The 23847-nt window shown below is 34.5% G+C and overlaps 2 protein-coding genes across 3 annotated transcripts; one reads left to right on the forward strand and one right to left on the reverse strand.

Moving 5' to 3' along the window:
* The first annotated feature begins 4533 nt into the window (after positions 1-4533).
* On the forward strand, positions 4534-17736 carry LOC146166811 (WD repeat domain phosphoinositide-interacting protein 3-like). Of its 2 annotated transcripts, none has more exons than XM_083391063.1 (10): positions 4534-4758; positions 6211-6285; positions 6542-6643; positions 7389-7571; positions 8423-8496; positions 8610-8726; positions 9093-9178; positions 9458-9571; positions 10222-10343; positions 17652-17736. In XM_083391063.1, exons 1-10 carry the CDS (start codon positions 4719-4721, stop codon positions 17708-17710), a joined length of 972 nt encoding a protein of 323 aa, XP_083247189.1. In that variant the 5' UTR covers positions 4534-4718; the 3' UTR covers positions 17711-17736. The 2 variants fall into 2 exon arrangements, with proteins under 2 accessions (XP_083247189.1, XP_083247188.1); XM_083391062.1 differs by lacking the exon at positions 17652-17736 and adding an exon at positions 13226-15014.
* LOC146166812 (2-phosphoxylose phosphatase 1-like) lies at positions 16177-22647 on the reverse strand. The gene is made up of 11 exons (XM_083391061.1): positions 22509-22647; positions 21758-21844; positions 21246-21350; positions 21045-21173; positions 20453-20610; positions 20091-20267; positions 19340-19517; positions 19019-19148; positions 18483-18668; positions 17577-17695; positions 16177-17255 (listed from the first exon to the last, which is right to left on the reverse strand). Exons 1-11 carry the CDS (start codon positions 22573-22575, stop codon positions 17152-17154), a joined length of 1440 nt encoding a protein of 479 aa, XP_083247187.1. The 5' UTR covers positions 22576-22647; the 3' UTR covers positions 16177-17151.
* Between the last annotated feature and the right edge of the window lie 1200 nt (positions 22648-23847).

Genomic DNA, 23847 nt, shown 5'->3' on the forward strand with positions numbered 1-23847 from the left:
AGACCTAAACAGAGAAAAAATACGTTTAGCATACATGGTTTGTTATCACCAACGCTAAACAATTAATAAATATAGTAACAAAAAGTTTTGCTGAAACTTTATTCCATTAAGTAGTACACTTGTAAAAATATGGCAAGAGCATCCGCAAGTTAAAAAAAATCTCAAAAAAAAATCAAACGTGCACTGCATTTTCTATACGCTACACTAACATGGAGTATACACCGTTACCCCGAACTTTTTCGGTCATGCACCCGTGAGGTATACCATACTTTCCACACAGGCAGTTGTATTCATTATATGAATTAAGAGTTTCTTGTCCTTTTACTTATTAATGTGTAATGCAGGAATTCTAGGTGCTGGTCTAAAATCCTAACACAACACAGATTATTTGGCTTAGGGTGCGGGTTTGTGTTTGGTTAAGTCAAGCAATATTATTGAATATAATAATACTTAACACCGAAGCGACAAACCCACCCTAACCAAAATATTGTGCGTTGATTTAATAATTGTTTTAATGCTGTGGTAGGATTGTAGACTACAGGTAGCAAAATCAAACATAAGCTAATTTATTAGATCAGACAATTTATTTTTATTGTTTACTTTATTTATCTTAATTAATCCATTGGCAGTAACTTTGATAAATTGGGCTTTAAAATCCAATATATTTTGTTATTTAAAAATAAATTCATGTAGTGGAACTTTATATCTTTAAGCACAAACAGATGTTGAACACATAACACTCAATTTGCTACCAGCGGCTATGTAAATACAGTTTAATTTTAAATAAAAAGTTAGCACTAGTACTGCCAAGTGCCAAGGCATCATAACCATAAGCCAACATATAGGGTTCAGGGTTACACCTTGAAAACTAATATAAATGTGAAAACAATGTTCAAGTAAAGAGCACATTGAATTTGTCGTGCACTGAAAGTGTATTTAAAGTCAATAAAAATGATACCGTATTAAAACGCTGACTAAACTTCGTAATTGCCGTATAAAATGCAAATGCATTAATGCTGTAAATTATAAAAGTTACTTGGCCGCACCTTGTACATGTTCTCATTTTCTAACACTTGTAGTTGTATACTTCAATCCAACTAGCTGAACTTTAAATTTTATTTTAAAAGTGTAATTTTAAATAGGGTTCGTTAATACAAGAAAAATACGGCGATCACAAGACTTTAATAAGATTTTCTTGTTTTACAAATTTTAGTAAATCATTAGGCGTGACGTCAAATCTCGTGTTTTTAGGCTCGCAGCAGTCGCATTGATTGAGCGAAATGACAGTCAACGAGCCGGGCGAAAATGACACTTACAGTGATTGATAACCTAGCCGTTAAATTTGCTGTAGGCGTACCGATGTTTGCAATAGCAACTCCCAGTGTTTGTTGTAGGGCTTTAACCTACATAAATAAACTGGCAAGGGCTTGCAATATGCAGGTAACGCCGGTTTGAAGACGTTTAGCGGTGGCGCAATGGCGCTTGTATATATCCCTCAAATCAGACAACCATTAATGTAATGCGAAGGTAATCTAAAATTGGGGAAGTCAAAGTATTTCTTTTGTACACCTGTGACTTTTAAGTTGTTGATTGAACGAATATTGTAGTTTCAGAAAAGCAAAGTTAAAAATAGCGTTGTCCCTATAACACACGTTACAAACTAAGTCTGACGTTTGTCAACATTTGTATTTGGGTCATGTTTTACAGCCCGTTACGTAATGAAAGTTATGTAACCAAGACAAAAATCGTTTAATTGAAAATTAAAGCAAAACTTTATTGTTTGTCTTAAAAAAAACTTTATTGTTGTCCAAAATTGGAAAAAATAATTTTAATAGGACCGTATTGTTTAAATAATATATGAGCTATATTTTGAACGACAAACAACAACCAATTGCATCCAATGATAATAAGATCTAAAACTAAGACAAAATCTAACCATAAATGTTTTGAAAACAATATCAACGTATACTTTTTTCACGTTTTGTCAGTTATTGAGTAGGGATGTCCGATAGGCCCACCTTTATGTTTTGATACTTTATTTTATTTATTTATGAAACCGATACCGGTACCCGACGTTTTGAGCCAAAAAGTATCCGATCCGGTACAAAATATTTATACTTAGCTGAATATAGGGTTGATGGCCTTCACAAATCGTTTTGCAAAATATTGCTTAATATACGCAATATAGCCTATGTTTGTAATAATCAATTTGGGAATTTTTTTTATCCATTCGTTGCCCTTCTTCTAAATTACAATGAAAAAATTTCCCCTTCGTACAATTGCTTTCTAGTCGTCTACGTGAATAAGACTAAGTTTATGTTGCATATTTGTGCTGGACACCGAATAATGAGCCCATGTTAAACAGCTTTTTTCGTGTCGTCCCGGTATGCTGGTTATAACACGTTAGAATTTGACGTATTTGCAAAATATCTTAATCAATTAGTTTAGCGACCAATTTATCAATAAATTTACAAAGCACAGTGGGTAATTCGTTAAGCTTATACATATCGTGCTGCTTATTAAATGTGAAGCCCTAAAAATTCTCAATTTTTTGTTTCAAAGAGGTTTTAATAATAAGCTGTGTGTGTTTTAATACTTTGTGGGACTAGATTTGGTCTAAATACGAGTTACATTTGAATACTAATTCTACACATTTGACTCACAGTTTTAGGTGTATAAATATGCCTAACCATAGTGCCTACTGCCTATACACATCGTAGATAGATTCATTTTATTTTTTTGGAACCGAAACAACTAGTACACAGTACAAAGTTACAAGGAAAATTACAGTTGTTTGTTCCAGGATGCAGTGAAAGACCATAAGGTACATCGAGTCAACTGCACCCTGTTTGTACAAATGTTCATTAGAAGAAACTAAAAAACATATTCCCAACACAAAACTAATTGACAATAAATATAAGATAACAAACGAAAAGTCATTAACGAAAACGCAAATTTACTGTCGGAAATAACAAGAACGCAGTGATATATTTACAGCTTAAATAAAATAGTACAATTACTTATACCAAAAGTTCAGGGGATTGAGGCAAATTTCACTTACAATAACAGCAAAAAGCGCATTTTTTTCCAGAATCATAAATAAGGAAAACGCAGTAAACATAAGAAATAGATTCCTACACATGACAAAAGAGAGTGAAAGGAAAACATCAACAATAACAGCAAAAACGACGAAAACGCAGTGCAAAAACAACGATACAATTACTAACACCAAAAAGTTCAGGGGATAGGCTGTAGGCATTAGTTTAACGCTACTTATATTAAACTATAATCAAAAATTCTTAAAACGATTTTGACAATTATGGTCAAACTGGAGCCTACGGGACTTTTGAATATATTCGAACGGAAACCAGAAGTGAATTAGATTCTAAAATAAAACTTTAAACACAAAACGAACTAAAACAGGAAAAGTCAAACGTCTCGACTCTTTATTTCTACATCACTTTCTATTGGGGATGTTCGATAATATCAGATCTGAGACGATTCCAAGTGACAGAACCGGTAATTATCCGATACTTGAGGTGGTATCAGGTCCATCCGGTAAGAAATTGATATAGGAATTTCATCCACGATTCGCTGTCCAATGCATCGAATATATCTTGAAAGGTAATATCTATATAAACGTTTTACCTCTCTAAAGCAAATTGTGTCCTAGTAACCATCAATTATATTAATGACATCATTTGGTATCGATCGGATCGCGGAATTCCTACTTTCTATATTATGGTCTAAAACTCCTACCACTTTTTATTAAATCAATGCACAGTATTTGGGTTAGGGTGCGAGTTAGCGTTTGGGTGTGGGTGGGTCAAGTATTATTATATTCATTATTTAATAATAATACTTTGACCGCCCGAACCCAAAGCGCTAACCCGCACCCTAACCCAAATAAAGTGCGCTGTGGCCAGCGCCTAAAGTTTAATTTCTAATACAGAAATCCATATGCATGAAAAAATCTAAAGATTTTGTTAAATTAAAGTAGACGAACTGGCATTTAGGCATCAGCAATCAATATAAACTTTAAAGGCATAAAAACATTGCGATTTTTTTCAGTTAGAGTTCAAAGGAGACTACATTTGAAAGTAATTCCGGCAGTTTTTTATTATTGACAGGCTGTATTCCCTAATTATTTCAAATTACTTTGTCTCTTGGTGCGCATCACTAATAGTGATTAAAACAACGTTTCAAGAAAAACAAAACCCCTAAATAGATTTCTAAAAAAATGAAGTTAAATTCTTGCACTACAATTTCAATTTTCACTACAATTTCAATTTTTTTGTTTTGCGATTGTAATGAAGTCGATTGGTATCGTATCGGACGATGATATTTAGTACGGATTATTGGACATCCCCGGCCTTGATACACAGTATTTTCAGACAAAAAACAACCAATTGTATCCAAGGAATTTTCATCATTTTTTTTAAAATGGCTGTAGATCGGTAATGGAGGCCAAAATATATTGTTATACAGCCGCTTTGGTGCGACAAACCCTGGAGAAAGGAAATATGCTGCTTTGCTAAGTTTTGTTGAGTAAACAATAAGGATTAAATTCATTTGACATCTTTATTTCAAAACAACAAATGCTGAAAGCCCATGTTATTTGGTTGATATTGAGTTAACATATTCCGCTTCAAAAGATATATTTTGGAATATTGACGTTTGCGATAAAGTCCTTTCGAGATTTTACCGGTTTCAACGACATGTCCAACCTTTTATTTTGCTCATTTAACCAAGACCAAGGTGGGATTGTTAAATATATTTAAAATAGTTTAAGTTTACATTCACTTAGTGTTTCTCTAACTTTTTGTGGTGACTCAAATACTGCTTCCAGTCTGCATTCTGTGGCAGGTGCACTCCCAATATTTTTGTGCACACCTAAATTAGTACATATTGCACACTTTAATTTTCAAAACAACTTGAAACGTGGTAGGATTCCGAACCTCTGAAGTCTGAACTTCAGGTCTTTCGTCACCCTGCACGTTAATTTCTATGTTTCTTTCTGTGTTTTAAAGTGCAAATAAAATATAGATATCAGGTGTTAAAAAAACTGGCGCTCTTTCACTATTGTACGTGAAAAGTTATGCAAAAAAAAAATATTAATACCGCTTACCACAACGCATATTGTTTGGGTTAGGGTGCGGGTTAGCGTTTGGTTGAGGGTTGGTCAAGTAATATTATGTTTATTATTAATAATAACTTCACCCACCCTCAACCAAACGCTAACTCGCACCCTAACCCAAATAATATGCGTTGTGGTAAGCGGCATTTGAAGAAAATTTTTTTTTTATTAATTTTTACGTACAATGGTGAAAGAGCGCAAAAAAACTTTATTGCACACTTGCACATGTTAAAGTTTGGCGACGCACCACGGCGTAAAGTGCCATAAAATGCGAAAAGTGTGTCGGTTAGGGTGGGTCAAGTATTATTATTTAACAGATATTACTTGACTCACCCAAACCCAGACGCTAACACGCACCCTAACTCAAATAATGTTCGTGGTGGTGGGATTCTAGACCGGCGCCCCAAATTTTCTTCACAGAACTTTTTGTAAGCGCAATAAACGGTAGTCTAACAAACTTCTAAGGAACATGTTTGTGATACGAGCTAGCAGAATAATCTTATAAAGTAACTCTGCGGTTATCGCTTACACCAGTCTTAGCCGCTACTGTTGCTGGCTGCCATCATCAAAACGGCCAGAAAACCATGAAATGATTATGATCCAATAATTCAGTCATGATTGAATTAAAAATACTTGAAAAATTAAACAAAAAAGCTAGTTTCCACAGGATTGCATCACCATAAAGCGACCCATACTTTGAGAACCACTGCTATAAAGCCTATCTTTGTATTTAATTTAAATTGGAATGTCTTGTGTTCAATGCCGTACTCTCGTTCTATTGCTATAAACATATTTTCGCCTCTTTCGTCCAATTGATTTTTAGAAACAGATTACATGAATTTATTAAGACCAAGATTTTATTTGCATGTAGTCTTGCTTTTTGTATACAAAATTGTGTGAGCTACCTCAACTGCGTTTGATGATTTACAACCACCGAAGATTTTTACAAATATTTTTTAAATATTTTTAATATTTTCTAATATAACCTTGCTCTGCCCATTTGAACTATTTAATACTTTTCATAAAGATGTGGTGTAACACTGACAATGTCTAATTTCTTGTTTATAATATAGGTTGTTTTGCCTGTGGTATGCAAGACGGCTTCCGTGTCTACAACACACATCCTTTGAAAGAAAAAGAACGTCAAGGTAGTGTTCATATCTTGCATGACATCATAGTGCCGGTATTATTGCAGCAATGGTCTGACTTCTATTAGTTCAAATATCAAAAATTAGGAAAAATAATTAATTAGTATTTGTGATGTTATAAAAGTTAACTTTATTAAAAAATTGTGAAAATCCTAAGTTTTGTTTGCAAGACTGTTTGAATCAATTTAAACATGGTTATCTGTAAGCTAAATTTAATTTGCAGTCATCATAATCTGCTAACTTTTATTTTTTGCAGATTTCGATAATGGAGGAATTGGATTTGTTGAAATGTTGTTCAGATGCAATTACCTTGCACTTGTTGGGGGTGGATCATCGCCACAGTACCCAAGAAATAAAGGTTTTATTCAGTGTATTTATTTTGGCAAGGAAATTAATTTTTTATGCCAGAGGTTTTCAAACTGCAACCTTTTCAATTTTCCAACTGTGTCACACATTTTGGATCTAAACTCTTTTGCAGCTCGCAGATAGTATGCCAACTTATTATTACAAAAAATGCAGAATTGATTATGATTTTGGAAAAACAAACAAATAAATAAATTTGCTTGGCATTGAAATTTTAGTTTAAAATTAGTAAAATTTCTTATGCTTGGTGCAACCGAAATGCTACAAACTGTTCTGATTGTGTTGTAAGAAAAAAGGTTTAAGAACAATTGGATTTTTCATTTTTATTTGCTCTAAAAGGTTCTAAGAAGTATGTTCCAAGGAGACTATATCACAAAAAACATAAATTTAATTAAATGTAAAAAATGATCATTAACATTTACCATATTTTTACAGTTTTTTTTTTTTTTTTTTTCGGTCCAACAAACTTTTTTGAGTGTTGCAAAAATAAGTTTCAAGAACTGTTGGGTTAAATTTTAGAATTAAACCAACAGATTTTTTAATATGATTTTCTCTAAAAGGTTCCAAAGAGTATATAGCACAAAAAACATAAACTTAATAAAGTTAAAAAGTGATCATTAATCACCATATTTTTTTTTTTTGATTTTGTTATTTGCATTACGTAATTGCAGTGATCGTTATGCTTGTAATAATCCTTACTGAAAAACTTTCTCAAATCACAATTTCTCTTTTTCAATCAGTGATGATTTGGGATGACTTAAAGAAGAAAGTTGTCATTGAGTTGATATTCTCCTCCGATGTGAGAAGTGTCCGCTTGCGTCGTGACCGAATTGTTGTGACCCTCGACCGTCTTATCAAAGTTTTTACGTTCACACAGACACCCCAGCAATTGCATGCCTTTGAGACCACTTACAATCCTGAAGGTAAATATTATTTCGCTTAGTGACATTTAAGTTTTACGATGCAGCGAATTTACTGGAATAGTGTGAATAACATGCTTTTCAGAGGTTTACTTTGTTTTATTAACTCTTTCCCGGAAATATTTACTTTGCATTCCCCCTACAGTGTTTAGTACTATGGAATAACTTAAAAAGGTAATTAGCTGATGAAAATATTAGCTGCACATTTCATAATATTAGGTTGACAGTTTAATGGCAAAATACTATTATGGTAAGTTCTGCTTTTGAATTGTATACATCAGTGTTTCTCAAACTGGATAAATCCCTTGAGGTTCTCTGAGGAAGTTTCAAGACGTTTGTGCTAAGTCTTTTCAAATTATTGACTGCTAAAACACCTTTTTTTTCCAAAACACAATCTTTTCCTTAGGTTTTAATGATAAAACATGATTTGACAGCTTGTGTGTTTTAAATGGTTTTGGATGAGTACTGATTTAAATTTTGAAGTACTTGTTGTACAGTTTTATTTGAATTTCCCTTGTTATTTTCAAAATAATTAGGTTCGATGTGGCCTTTATATCACTGATGATGGCATTAGAAATTGCCGAAACGTTTGAAAATAAAGCATGTCGCTTTTAACGTCTATTTGGGCCGTTATTTTCACCATTAAACTTATGAACAGATCCGTATATAGTGTTCCAAAGTAAAAGTCCATTTTTTTTATTCTGTCCTATATATCGGATTAGGTTCTCTTGTTATTGCGAAGAGTCTAATTGAGTTATTCAGATTTAAAATTTAAATTATTGGTTTACATCCTGTTGTCTAATGTAAATATCATCTTTGCCTTTGCAACAATCTCTATTTAATACTTTTACCAGGTCTGTGTCAACTGTGTCCTAGCAGCAGCAAATCAGTGCTTGTCTTTCCAGCTCATTCAACGGGAACAGTGCAGGTATTTACTAAAACCTAACACGGCATTTTAACGGTGTCATTTCAGCAATAGCAGCATCGTTCTAAAGGCCTAAATTGTTAAACACTATAAATTGTACACTTGTTGCTTTTAAGGTTGTGGACTTGGGGAAAAGCGATGTCGCTCCGACCGAGATAAAAGCCCACGACGGTCCCATATCTTGCCTCGCGCTTAACCTGAACGGAACAAGATTGGCCACAGCCTCCCACAAGGTATTTTTGTTTAGGCACAATTATTGCCTTGTGAGCACGCCAAAGCGGCGAGCATTTTTACCTTTACGTATTTATTTGTCAAATCTCTGAAAATCTCTAGTTTTGCGCAAAGTGAAAAAATAACAAGCGCATGTTTACACTTTTGAGCATAATGGTTGGAGGTTGTAGTAAGACGTAATAGGAATATCAAAGCCCATACAGAAGTGGACCGATGTCGAAAATGATCAAGAGTTATTCGAAACGTTCAAAATGATACCTACTTCTTCTGTATTGGCTTTGATATTCTTATGACGTGTTGACACGATTTCCGATTTCTATAAGATGTTTGATGAAATGCCACAACCACGACCCCTTTGTTGCTTCCAGGGAACTTTAATACGAATATTCGACACAGTTACCGGGGATCAAGTCGGAGAGCTGCGCCGCGGTTCCGGGAACGCAAAAATTTATTGGTATGTATTTTTTTTTAAATCCCCCCCCCCAAAAAAAATAATAACGCTCCATTAAAAGTAAAGAGAAATCATAGATTCGCGCCTGGCTACCAGTATATGTGCTACATCTATAAATGCTGTACTTTTCTTACTAAATGCAAATGTCAAAGTTGATATTTAAAACAATGCTCAGTCCAACATTTTGATCGAAATGTTTCAGAAGCCCTAAGCTAGCAAGATCTATCGGTTGAAAAAAACGCGTGGGAAATAGCAAATATACCGTCTAACCTCTATACACAGCATCAATTTCAACGCTGACTCTACGCTGCTCTGCGCCTCAAGCGACCACGGAACCGTTCACATATTTTCCCTGGACGAAAAGGAAAACTCGCCCAAGAAAAACAAACAGCAAAAGTAATCACATAAAATTATATATTTTCAACAACGTTCTTAGATGCAGTTTGTCTCGAGAGTCCCGTAGATAAAGTTCGACGTTTCACCAACAGGGTAAATAGGAACTAAAGAAGAAGAACGTCAATGTCGAAATAAAACACAGTTCGGAATAAAACCAAACTAGGACTTATACCTAATAGTCGTAATAACGTATAAATCGGAATAAGTCCTAAATGGTCAATAGAATCAGGCCTATACATCATTTAGCGCCAAACCTCTCCTAATAATTTCAACCCTAACCCATTTTCTAAACCAACCCATTACCAATCAATAACAACAAACAGGCCAAAAAACGGTGCCAAAACAGCGGCGCCCTAACGGCACCATTCAAACTAGGGCGCCCAAACGTCGACACCAAAATTATACTAGACCCATTGTCCTGTTCGTCCCATACCCTCTCCTTACAGTTTCAGGCGTTAATTTGGCAATTTAGGCCTTATTCCGATGAATTTTGGACTTATTCCGCCTGGTGTATGTCTTATTCAGTCGATTAAGTTCTTATTCTGTCGTGGATGTTATTGCATATTTGGATTTTATATCGTTGGTCTTAATACTATTGTTTTATAGATTTTTCTGCTTTAGGTCATATTGTGTGTTTCCGTTTATTTCAGTTCTTCTTCGAACCGGTTCCTGCCCAAGTACTTCAGCAGCAAGTGGAGTTTCGGCAGATTTAACGTTCCTTGCTCGTCCTACTGCGCATGCGCGTTCACCGCCGATTCGTCGGCAGTCATCGGTAGGTAACGAAGTTAGGTGTGGAACATTTAACCTCATAACAGAAAACGTACCCGTTTTTTAAGGGGTTGAAAAAATCGTATTGAATTTATAACAGTATACCTACTATAGTTCTGTCAGCGTTGCTAAATAATGTCATCTATCTGATTCGATTGACCCCATGACTCATGAAGGCTCCTGGCTTACTGTTAGATATATATTTTCGGTTCTTGTCATTTTAATCCGATATTGACACCCGATGCTTTAAACAAAAATTATCGCGAACCGATCTACTACCAATGACGTCATATACTCAAACAAACAAAATAGTTGACATTCAAACGTTCAAGGATGATTTTTCTCAGGGCATTAGGTCAAAAAATTTCCGTTGTTTTAAGAAATTTTATTACCATTAGTTGTTAACCTATGGTATTTTTTGTGAATATACCTTTTAAGCTAGCAATTGCTTCATTGGTAGACGAATCCTGGTTAAAATATAATAATTCAGTACCGGATCGGCGCCGATACTATCCTAGTATCCGACGATACTTACACTTAGCATCGGGTATCGGCCGCGATCCAAATTATCGGCCATACCTACTATTAGAACAGATGTACCCAACCTTTTAGCTCTTGACGGCCGCATTTCAAGTCTTTGTTTTTGTCATGGCCGTCAGTAGGAATGTTCTATTATATCGGGTCGTAGCCGACTCAAACACTCGTCCGATACCATCGGCGTAATGGCCATATTGCAAAGACGTTATAGATTTACACAAATTAAAGTTGCATCATTTAGGGAGTCCGACTCCACTCAGCGCAACAATTGACTAAATATCGCGCACTAAAATGACAAATAATTTCTGATCAAATATTGGGTATAGGCAGGGTTTTTTAAGGTTTGGTTTGGGTGACCGTTTCAGTCCCCCAAAACACGCGTATAGTTATCTGCAATTTTTCGAAACCAAGCAACATGATTACAACGAGCAATTGGGGTCTTTCCTAATCTTACTCGGTACCCTGTTTACTTGATTTTGTCGCCTCAACAAATAAGCATAGGTGCTTTCAAAAAGGAGAGTTTTTTAATTCACTTTGTGAACTCTACCAGTCCCATTGGAAAATCGAGACGGTTATGATATTCATCTGTTAGCTTCCTTATCCAAACCAAGGCTGGTCTATTAATTTACTCTTCACAATTTTACCGTCCACGTTCTGATTTGTTTCGTGAAGCTTTTCGCATTGCTTCCTCACGCTAATCTTAGTTAGCCCTACGGTATACCTTTAAGAAGAGGCTGATGTATGTTTTAACTTTTAACTACACATGTATGCCTTACCTATACTATAAAACCCATGTCAAGTTTCCGCCGAAAGTGGACAATAGGTTTGCATCAACATACGGCTGCCAACACTTGTGTTTTATTAAACATGCACACGGCCGCATAAGTTATTATTAAGTGATCGCATGCGGCTGTACTACAGCCGCAGGTTGTGCACCGCAGTATCAAAACAATAGGACCGTTGTCTGCTGCATATTATACGTAGGCGCATTTTCACTTGAGATCTACATATCAATACACTACAACATTCATAGAACAGTGTACAACAAATATCCAGCTCATCGTCCTTTAGTATTTTTATATATTGTACCAATAGACGACTTCGAAATAACTGGATTGGTAAATGTGGTTCCACAGAAATGGCTAGCAGTAAATCGCGCCCTAATTTTTATTACACGCTAGACCTCTAATAAACGCAAAATTGTCGGTTGTGCAATAGGTTTTGTCCAAGAGTCTCCCGATTTACCCGGAAAATATAGGACAACATTACATATCCTCACGCGGTTATGAATTCAGCTGCAACTATAACATCACAGCATAACTCCAAAACGGTTATTAAAGTTATGATTAACTAAAGGTTGAAAATGCCAACCACTTTGTGAAATGCCAGGTAAACAAGGTAAGTTTACTGATAATATCGGTTTGGAGTCAATACCTAATCTCGGAGCATATGTTATCGCTACTCGACCAATACTGTGGCATTTCATTGCGCATCCCTGACCACAAACAGTCAAAGATATTTGCTTAGCAGTCACAGGAAGCTTGGAACTAAAAATAGCTTTGTAAAGCTTTTAGAATTATTTCCTAAGAATTTACGACGCCGCAAAAAACATCGCTCCACTGTCTTTATTAATGGACGGTAAATACACGATTGGTACCGGATTGGACCCCAGTTCTTAATTATCGGTTATCGGTGTCGCAAAAAATCACCATTTGCACAGCGTTAAAGACCCCTCTTAAACCAACACAGCGTTCCGAGTAATCTTGGTCCCGTTACATAACATTTGGCATTGGAGGCGCTCGAGTCCTAATTTTGACGTATTAACGACGTAACTGTGTCCGAAAAAAGAACCACGGCGCAAAACAAAGCATTCCCAGAGCTAAATTTACATCTCTCAATGTGTTCCAACGAGTGAAGGGTACTTCACCCTAACGCACACGAACTCACACACACACGTCGCACTTAGTGAGAGTTTGAAGCTTCTCCCGGTACTTGACTTGACCCAAATACTAAGCGAAAGGTTAACAGCGAAGCTTTGGCGACCCAAGTTTCGTCACCGACCTTTTTGTAAGTATAAGAGAAAATCTTAAAAAATGTCCTCGTATTTCTTTTCGTATATTCGTATATGTTTTCGTATTTTAAAAAAAAAATTGAAATTTGAAAAGATCTTGCCGACAACAAATCTTAACAAATCCATTCATATAAACCGCGACCGAACCAAATGAAAAGGTCACCCAATTTTGCGTCGCGGCTCACAGGTTGAGAAACAGTGTTTTAAGTCTTTGGAACCACTGCTTTAACACAAATGGAGGTTTAAAACATTCACTTTTTTTGTGATTTGTCTGGCAGCGATTTCCCGGGACGGGACCTACTATCGCTACACTTTCACGCTGAAGGGCGAATGCGTGAGAGATTACTTTGCTCACTTTCTCGACATGACCGATGCCACCTGATCACAAGCTGGCGCCCCCGTGCAGTGTTATATGTTGTTTAGCATGACGTTAATTTCCTATCTCCGCGGTCGTAGCTACTTTTTCCTGTTCCAGCCTTTGTGTTTTCTTTTTTTATTGATACGCAATGCTTGACCTTCTGGTGAGTGTTTTTTCCCTGTCCTTCAAGCCGGTGCTTCTTAACAAAACGATATTCGGGCTTTGGACTCCGAAATACTTACGCAGTAAAAATTTTAGCATACGTGGTAATGAAAGAATTAACACTCGTATAACGCAGGCCTCGAATGCGCAATTGACCTTTTGACGGTAAAAATATTATAGTTCTTTTTGTTTTTTGTTTTTTGATAATTAACTCTATGTAAATTAGTGTTTCAGATGTGATATCTTTTGACGGAAAAAATATTATAATTATTTTTTGATTTTTTTTGGTAATTAACTCTATGTAAATTAGAAATTCAGGTGATATTTTCCTACCCCGTATTTTGCGAGCGGATCTCGCTACTCTACAAAGATTTTAAGAAGCAGTGATTTGTTTTTTGATCAAGTATTTTGTCTAGTGTCGCTATTTGGCCGATTTTTACACATGTATATAAAACGCGTTTCACGGGTAAATCTGCATTCCAAAATGAGTTTGTGCCTTGAAGCTTGGCGACCAACTAGAAGCGTTTTGATATTCATGCCTTTCTTTAGAGTCACCACTCGTGTTCAAAAAAGACCGGATAACCTTAATCGCAGGCCGAATATGAACTCTTGTTTCCAACTTATTTGCCTCGATTCTAATTAAGTATCATTAAACAAAGGAAACATGAAAATAATTTAGTTAGGTTCGATACCTACCCAAACAGCATTTTCGTTAATAAAGTATAAATAATTGTGTTTTGAGACCATTAGGAAAATGTGCATAAATAATCTGGTGTGCCGGATCAGACCTGCGAGACCTTGTTTTGTCTCCCCTGGGTTAGTAGCGTCGTATAACTAATCCTTTTACCAAACGAATACCCCGCATTTTTTATTATGAAATAAAAGTATTTTTTTTGATTGGGGTATTTGTAATTAACCCAGTCACCGCCATAACATGGGCCTCGGACAACCAAGTATATAATTCGGTGTGTTTTGTTTCAAATTGTTTTTTGTTTTTTTAAAGTTAAGTTGTACGTCCAAATTAAATATCTATTTTTTTTACTGTACAAACATATAGTGTTGGTTTGAAGTAATCAGTTGAGCTACTTAAGCTACTTGCCTATTGAAATGCTACATGTCAACTTTTGTGTTGTGGTTTTATTTGAAAGTGCCCCAACCACAAGCAACCTATCGTTTTTTTTCCAATGTTTTGCTTCGAAGTGTGACATATACGATCGATCATATGTCAAATTTTCAAGTGCGTTGGCCAATGCTCATTTTCATATGCTTGTCTTTTTCACAAATTTCTGTAGAACGTCGAATGTCATAACATCAAAAAGTATAGTTTACACTTTACAGCTACACGAAGCAAGGCGTGCTGACGTTAAATGTTCGTTATCTTATTTGTCGAAGTGGTTTTGCAATTCTTGATTGTTGTCTGTTGATTGTAGAAATTCAAAAAGTCAATTCTGCTTATCTACAATTGCCAATTACTGCTCATTGAATATTCAACCTTTATCTTTCCATCCTTGCAGTGATTGATTTCCATTGTGCAATATACATATTACTCGAAAAAAAATGTGGTGAACCATTTTTAACAGTGATGTAGGTAAACTGAAGTACACGACGGAAGAATGGTGACCTCTGCCGAGATCGGGTATTAGCATAATAAATTACGTTATAATGTTGAGAAGCAGAAGTAACTTTGTTTGGATGGACTAAGTATACTGTCCATATTTAACTAAAATAAAACACAGTCAGTATTTTAAAAATGGCGTATCGTTTTAGCAGTGTATAGACGAACAAATAGTGTCCCATATATCTAAAACGTACACGTTTATTAGAATAGATTACATTGTAAAGTTAGGAACTTGTTTGATAAACGAAAAAATTGTGTCGCCTGTCTAAAACTGGACTCCAGCCACAAGATCGAAATACGAACAACCTCAACGTTGGAATAAAACACAGTTCGGAGTAAGACCAAAATAGCCAGGGTCAAACCTATACAACCTTTACTTAAACCAAAAACCAACCTCTACGACTAAGTACATGACTAACTCCCCTAATAATTTCAACACTAACCAATTTTCTAACCCCTACAATTACCACCCACTAACCACAACAGGGCCAAAAAAATCCGTTATTAAAACAGCTAACAATGCCATTCAAAATAGGGCACCCAAACGTCGACCTATCGTCCATACCCTTTACCTACAGTTTCATGCGTTATTTTGACCATTTAGGCCTTATTGCGATTAAGTTTGGACTTAATCCGACAGGTTTTATTGAGACGATTAAGTTATTTTTCTGTCGTGGATATTACTGCGCATTTGGCCTTTGTTATGGTCTGAATAATATGGTACTGTATTACATATTTTTCTTCTTAGATATTGTAGCTTTGTAGGTCTTATTCTGTATTTCCCTACGACGTATTGTTTGAAATGCTATCTATTGCCAAACGAATATTTTTTCATTGAGCGTTCTTCCCAACCGAAGTGTGAAAAAAGCTGATTTCTAAGTTTTGTGCATACGCTATGTTGGAAATGCGACCAACACCAAAATTGTTCGTTTTGCAATTCATAATAAGACAAATTCGTTTTAGAAGTAATCGCCTGATATTTTAATTATTCGATGTCAGCAATTGCAAAAGCCTACCGACTTCAAAAAGCAACACACGACCAATCAGTACTGTACTTCATTAAAATTGGCATAAGAAAAAAGGTTCATGGTATTGCAATTGATAGTGAACAAGTAAATCAAATGTAATCTAAACAGTGATCGTTTAAAAAACGCAAAATTATATTAGAACGGTAGTATGTCGCTGTAAACGTCCCAAAGGTCCTTTAAATGGACGAATTACCACAACGCAAGAAAATAAATAGATAAAATATATGCAATTGTCGTTTTTGTGCATTTCTGTAAAAGTGTAAAATGCACCGAACGTCTAAATAATCATCATTCATCAAACTTTAAAATTTACTCTGCAATTGCAATATAAAACGGTTATATTTAAAAAACACGTAACTTTAAAATTTACTCTGCAATTGCAACATAAAACGGTTGTATTTAAAAAATACGTACATATAGGTAAACTTTTGTGAAAATGACATTCTTACGTAATAATATGTAGTCCAGTCCACGCACAGTGGAAGTAAAAACGAAACAGATAAAGCAGCGCCATAAAATATAAAAACAAAAACACTGATCAGCAGAACTACACAAATCACTTTATTCGCTGTCGAGGGTATAGGCTTCTGTTTAATTCGGAAATTAAGTTATCAATACTTTAATGGTAAGATTGTTGAATAGGCTCGATTCGTTACCACGAAGCCAAACTCACTTGCAATAACTGAGTTAGGGTCATTTACTGCCTTTGTGGAATACATGATGGTCTAATGATTTCTGGTATCTGTTGTTGATAAACCGGAGTTTGATAATAATGTAAGTGGCGTTGACACGTAACTCTACAGGCCGCTTAGCAGAATTGCACGAATGGCCTGATTCAGCGTCGAAGGCAGCCTTTTGTTTAAATAGGAAATGAACTTCCTTTAAATGAGTCAGGCGGCACGACAGTTGAATTGGTTCAATTCGTTACCACAAAGCAGAACTTCGTTTCGACAACTGAAATCTACTGCCTTCACAGAACATATGGCGGTGGAAAGATTTCGGTGTCTGATTTGATACGAGTTTGATTTGTAAACGGCGTTAACTCGTGACTTTACAGGCCGCTTCCCTGCTTTTAAATCCGAGCTGTTGAGATATTCCAGTCTCTACGTAGCGTTCAAAGGCAGCGAAAGGGCAATTTGCGCCTGCGGAAAATAAATTATTTATTTAGTTAATAGTATACAGCAGTTTGGTGTCACATTAAGCTGCATGTTTTAACAGTGACCAAAATAACGAATTACATCCAACTGGATAGGCAGATAATTTTAGCATAAAATATTTATTAAAGCTGAGTGACTCATCACATATGTATTTTTTTACATGCAAGTTGCGCACATACAATCGTTTCGGTCGTGTCGTGTGAAATACTTACTACCTAATAAAAGGATATTTTACAAATTGAAAAAACATAAAATGTCAACTAATAATAAAAAAAAATTACTAATTTATACTAGATTAAATTATACTTTTTGAAAAAGCTGTATTTTGTGTCACATCCTTTCCGTTGTAAATGATTTTTATAAAGTGTTGCTGTTGTGCAGATTCCCACAGTTCAAAGATGAGTCGTGAAGCCAGTTTTGGCCACCTGACAAAAAAATAATTGCACTTATTTTTTGTTAAGTTTACTTGACCGTAGTAATTTTAAAATTTACAAACAACAGAAGCTTGGATGATCTCGCATATAATATAACAGTTAAGGATGATGAGAATGGCAAAGCAAGCACCTGTTTATGTTTCGTAGTTATAAAGACTGAATGGAAGGCTAATTATATATTATAGATACGTATTTAGAAATATACAAATAGTTTAAATTGTAGCATCTTTTCTTCAAAATCACTACGTTAAGAAGTTTTTATTACACTTTTCTTTCGGCGAGGCATAACCTTTCAGACAGACTTAGACAACTAGATTTATTTTAGCTTTTTAAAATGAGTTTAGAATTAAAATTAGATTGTTTTAAGTTTTTTTCAAGTTAGATTAAAACTAGAATTACCGAATTCCTAAAAACACAAATTTCTACTAGAATTTGAACTAGAATCACATACAAGCAATTTAATTTAATCGCAAAGTATTCTTATAAGAATGTGAATGGTTATATGTGTGTGCTAATTTTTAAGTCTTTTTATGCTTTTTATACTGTAAAAAGTACATACAAGTCGTTCCAACCAAAGGGTTTTAATTGAAATTCTGTGTTTTAACTGAGTCACTAAGAATGCCGTTGGACAAAGTAGCATTTTTGGAAAAATCCGAATTAGATTAGAACTAGAATTAGCCGCATTTTGCTCTAATTCACTGAATTAGAAAACTAGAATTATCTAGTTGTCCAAGTCTGCTTTCAGATTGGCGTCATTTAACCAGTATTATTTTCGAACCTGTATTCTGGCAATTGTAATGCTTCAAGCAAGGGCCGTATTGTGGTGTCGTGTCCAGAATAAAGAAGGAAGCTTCTGGCAGTTCTGGTGTTATACAGAACATTCTTCATCTGCCATTCTATCAACTTTAGCATTGGCTGCATAACGAGCAGAGATTGATTGAGGGATGCACTAGTTGTAACAACCCTGCAAAAAAAGACGAACTAGTTTAATTTAAAATAGAAATAGACACTTTGCAGATGTTTATTTGTTTGCTTAAAGGTTAGGATAAGTTTAGGAGATTTTTCAGTTTGCGATAATTTATTTTTGCACACAAACATGGTAAAAACAATTTAATTTAAAAACAAGTAATAGTAACAAACCTACTGTTACAAAAGAAAGCTTGTGTTTGGTTTTTAACAAAATAGTGGCTAAACTAAAGCAAAACTAAGTATATCACACAAGATTAGTGAAAAGGGTCCTGAAACTAAGAAATTAAAGGGTTTTTACCTTTGTATTACTGACAGCCATTATTTTAGTAAACAATTAATTATTACTTGTTCATGTGCTCTTGTTCATTCATTAACAAATCCAAATCTTCTTTTTTCACACAAACACCTGATTTGCTGCAAGGCAAAGCCTTTTGTTTGCAAAGGTAGCCAGTGATGAGATCATCAATTAAGGAGCCTATATAAAACAACACTGTTAAGTTTCACAAAAGTTGTAGAATATTTAATATGTGTTTATTATTGTATGAGGTAAAAAAAAAATAAATGCTATCTATTTTTTGCGAAATTAATTATATCAATTGGTAACACTGCATTAACGGTTTAAAATAATTTAAAAAAATTCGAAAGATTGCATGCTGTTAATTTTACCAGTATGATCGCTGAGGTTTAACGCATCTGAAATTCTTCGAATAGCAGCGTTAGATTTCTGTCGCTCTACATACACCGAGTATCTCTTGTTTTTGATAGGATCCGAATAAATAGAAACTCTTGGACAAGCGCACTGTAGACCGCAAAACATAGAACTGGCTGTTGTATGAACAAAAACCTGCAAATATAATTAGGTTAGTCAACAAACTGCCTCCAAAGATGGTGGTAAAATCACAAGCTTGTGTCGAACAAGTTAATCAGAAAGAAAGAAGTGGCAAAAGTGTAGTATAAAATAACTTAGGCAGGTACTACCATTTACTTGGGAGATTACATGCTACAATTTAGTTAAGTTTTGGACTCATTTAAAACAACCTTACATGTAGTAAATATTCAAATTTGTTAAAAAAAAAACGATTAATTTATTAAATAAGTTAGAAGAGCCTGATATGCTACAGGAAATCTAAAATTTACTGTTAGTCGTAAATCAATTTTATTAACAATACATGCATAAACTTTTACAGCAGTGTCAAACTTTTTTTTCTTGTAATGATATATTTATTTGTTTATTTTGTAACAGAAAACCATAATTAATTGCTCCATTTTTGTCTTAACGTTAAGTTCAAATCTATATGTGAGGGGATATTTGCAATTGAGTTTATCTACGAATGGAAATCATTGCATCAAGCCTATGTAAAATTGAAACAACAGACAGTTTAAGAACCTCTGTCTGTTATACAGGTATTTTTGTCACCTGTTGAAGATGGTAGTCTGGAATTAAACCATGAAGGAAAGCTACTGCACTTTGAAAGGTCCTTCTGACATGTGTTGACAGCACACCTATGGATTTGTTTAGGCCCTGCCGGTCTAGAAGCTTATGTTGTTGGATGTAGTTCTTTCTCAATAGCAAGCCAATGTTTATATGTTGAGCCTGTCGGAAATAAGGAAAAACATTGGTAAAATGGAATAAAAGTTGTTTCATTTCCCAGACTAACACATTTAAAAAAATAAATTATTCAATGACCCTATTTGTTATTTTCATTTTTATGTATATATTTGAAGGAAGTAGGAGAGTTTACAGAAACTTCAGAAAAACACTTAAAAACCTGAACTTACTGCTCCCATGGTTGTAAGTTGTCCTGGAGAACAAAGAATTGTATTTGGCATTGGAGGAGCAAACAATTTAACCTCTTTAATATTTTGCTTGTTATACTTGTTCAAATCTTTATCAACAGATTGACGGAAATCTAGGAGTTTCTTGTCTTGCACGCGATCTGAAATATTTACTTTTATGCATTTATCAATAGAGATGTCTGATGCTTGACATTGTATTCTGATACCGATACCTGATATTTTCTACAAAAAGTATTACAATCATATCCGATAGCAATTGATGTCAGTACTCTATTCAATCAAGCAAAATAGATGAAAAATCCAAAGGTAATTTTTCCAGGTTATCAGGCCAAATTTGATTTAGCCGAAAGAGAATTAGTTACCTTGAGTTTCTAACATACTATTGTTTGATAAATTTACCTTTCAAGGTAAAATTGAAATATTTATTTGGCATCAGAACCACCCTGGTTTGGAACCATACACATACTACTACTTGTCATCGGGCAATAGCTTCGATCCGTTATTAGCGGACATACCTATTTACTAACTTCTTCGGCATATGAAATCATAAAAACAACAGTAATATGTAAGGCACCTGAGAATATATTGCAAAAGTCTGGAATGGTCTTCAGCTTTTTGTACAAGTTTGCACTTAAGGGGGTGCGGTCACCATGGCGAATAACAACTTGAACCTGTTTTAACTTCCAGCCAGCTTCACCTGTTCCTGATAAAATCCAAAACAAATAAAAATTTTAATCTATTAGCACAAAATTAAAATAAGTGCAACTCTGAATACCTTCTTCGGACAGATGTGCCTCTTGATCCTTTGGGAAATTACAGTAATATTGTGAAGGGGAAATTTTATTGTTGTCTTTTTCTGAATGTTTGTCATCTTGGACGACTATAGAAATATATGTAATGCTGAGTAGGCTATTTATTCAGAGGTTAAATTATTTAGTTGTTTTGTAGTACTTCTTCGCTTTTTTAGACAGTTTTTACAATCAAACTATTATATAATCCAAAATTGTCACTATTTTCAGTTATTATATAATATTTATCCTCACATTAGTAAGTCAGTAAGTAGTACAAAAGTTTGCTATACAAAATAAAAAAATACTCCAAATTCCTATGGAATATGAACAATTTCAATATTTGTTAGTTGTTTGTGAATTTTTAAATGACAGCGAAAAAACAATAAATATATCTCGTTTTACTACTAAAGTATAAAAAAAATGATATAAACAAATAAAAAAACAGTCATTATTGTGACCACTATATATTCAGTTGTTAGTGTTCTCATTAACATACCAGTGACTTTAGAAGTGTTTAAAGACAGCCTGAATACTGTTTTTTCTTGCTTTGCAATTTTCATCATATCAGCACTTGACTTTGCATCTGAAAAATCATGCATTTAATTGATTTGTTATTAGTAATATATATTTTGTATGTAAATAAAATATATATGTATAATATGGTTGTTCTACAAATAAAAAGGATGCAGATAAAACTTAATAATCTAGTCAAGGTTCTAGATAACATTTACCTTAGTGAAAAACATCCAAAAAAACGTAGTAAACAATGTCATGACATATATTTAAGGCAGCTTTGGGCATAATGCTAATACTTTTAATTGAGCCCTGAGTATAAGTGTTAGACCATTTTTTTAATGTTTTTCAGTGACAGATACTATTATTAAAATCCTTTATCCAGTCTGAATTATGGCACAAAAAATCCGGGTGACCAGGCTGTTAGGCATTTCATGGCACTTTTCAACAAAATATAGGATCTTAAGGCATGTGCAAATAATGTTTTAACCACACTTGAGGTTCGGAATCCTATCAAAACCTTTTTTGAAATTTACTTTTTTGTGTGTAGGTTCAGACTGTTTTGGGTTCAGGTTTAATCATTTTTTTTAGAGTGTAGGTGGACTGTGATTAACAAAAATAAATAGGTATCGGTATTCAATTTTTTTAATTTTTCTAGCCATCAGATATTCTTTGAAAAAAAAATATATTGGTATTTTGTGCTTTGTATATAAAAAGAACAGGGTATAACTTACAATAGTAGTATCCAAGACACAAAAATGCAGCAGATAAAAGTGTACCGACTAGCTTGGACTTTCTCATCACAATGCCACTACCACTATGTTGCTGCACACAAAACAATTTCCTCTTTGGTAAGTTATAACAGTTCAAATAATTTTATTGTTTCAGTTTTTGGCGCTCGTCTAGAATCCTACCACAACGAACATTATTTGGGTTAGGGTGCCGGTTAGCGTTTGGGTTTGGGTGAGTCCAGTAATAGTGTTAAACAATATTACTTGACCTACCCACACCCAAACACTAACCGACACCCTAACCCACATATTATGCATTGCTTAATAATCATTTCAACGTTGTGGTAGGATTCTAGACCAGCGCCCAGTTTTTATCCCATTATGTTCCCGTCTTGTCTTTAAAGTGTTTGTTTTCGTTACATAAAGCTTTGCGTATTTTTGTCTTTCGTTTTCATTAGAGACGAACACAAATTGTCACTAGTGGTGCGTGACAGACACAGTGAAGCGAAACCGATTAAACGCTTTATGATTGAGAAACATTAAAAAAATCATTTTTTTCTATAGGTCGCTTGACTTATTGAAAATGACTACTATTGTTCAAGTCAAACTGATTGTCTCCTACGTTGTATACTGTGACAAGATAGTTGCGACGTAATGAACTGGACAAAATTTTCTTGAGAAATTCGGATCCCAGATTAAAAAAATTAAAGTATATTTGCTTTAGGCATGACCGCACAATACTTAAGCATGCGAAAAACTTTTTTCAAGTTATGGGTTAAGTATGGGTTGTTTCATAGTACTTGATTAATAACAGTAATATACGTGAATTCGTGATGATGTTGTATTCCGAATTACGACATAAAGAAATGGCTGAACTCCTGTCAACGTTTTAAAAATACCCAATATAAACAAGGGCGCTGGTCTGGATTACTACCGACCTACCACAACAGACATTATTTGGTTTAGGATGCGGGTTAGCATTTATAGCTTAGGTAGGTTGGGCAATATTATTAAATACTTCAACTATCCACCCCTTTGAACGCTGGTGGTAAGATTCTAGACCAATTTTATGTCATTGTTAATCTATAACCAAATATTATTTTTGTAATACACTTCCAGATTAAATAGATATTTTATTTTCACATTTGTAATGGTTTTGAAAAGAAATAAAATGAACCAAAGAAATTAACAAGTAGCGAAGCAGGGTGACAAAAGCCTCAAGGTCACCATGTTAGCCACCCTTTAAGATTGAATGAACAAACTAACAAAACATAGTTCTTTTTTTTTACAAGAAGAATAAATTGGGACTAAAGCGTGTGAAATACGTCATTAATGTAAAAGA

Source organism: Ascidiella aspersa, chromosome 1 (genome assembly GCF_963924565.1).
Source record: "Ascidiella aspersa chromosome 1, kaAscAspe10.2, whole genome shotgun sequence".
In the NCBI taxonomy this organism is placed as follows: domain Eukaryota; kingdom Metazoa; phylum Chordata; class Ascidiacea; order Phlebobranchia; family Ascidiidae; genus Ascidiella; species Ascidiella aspersa.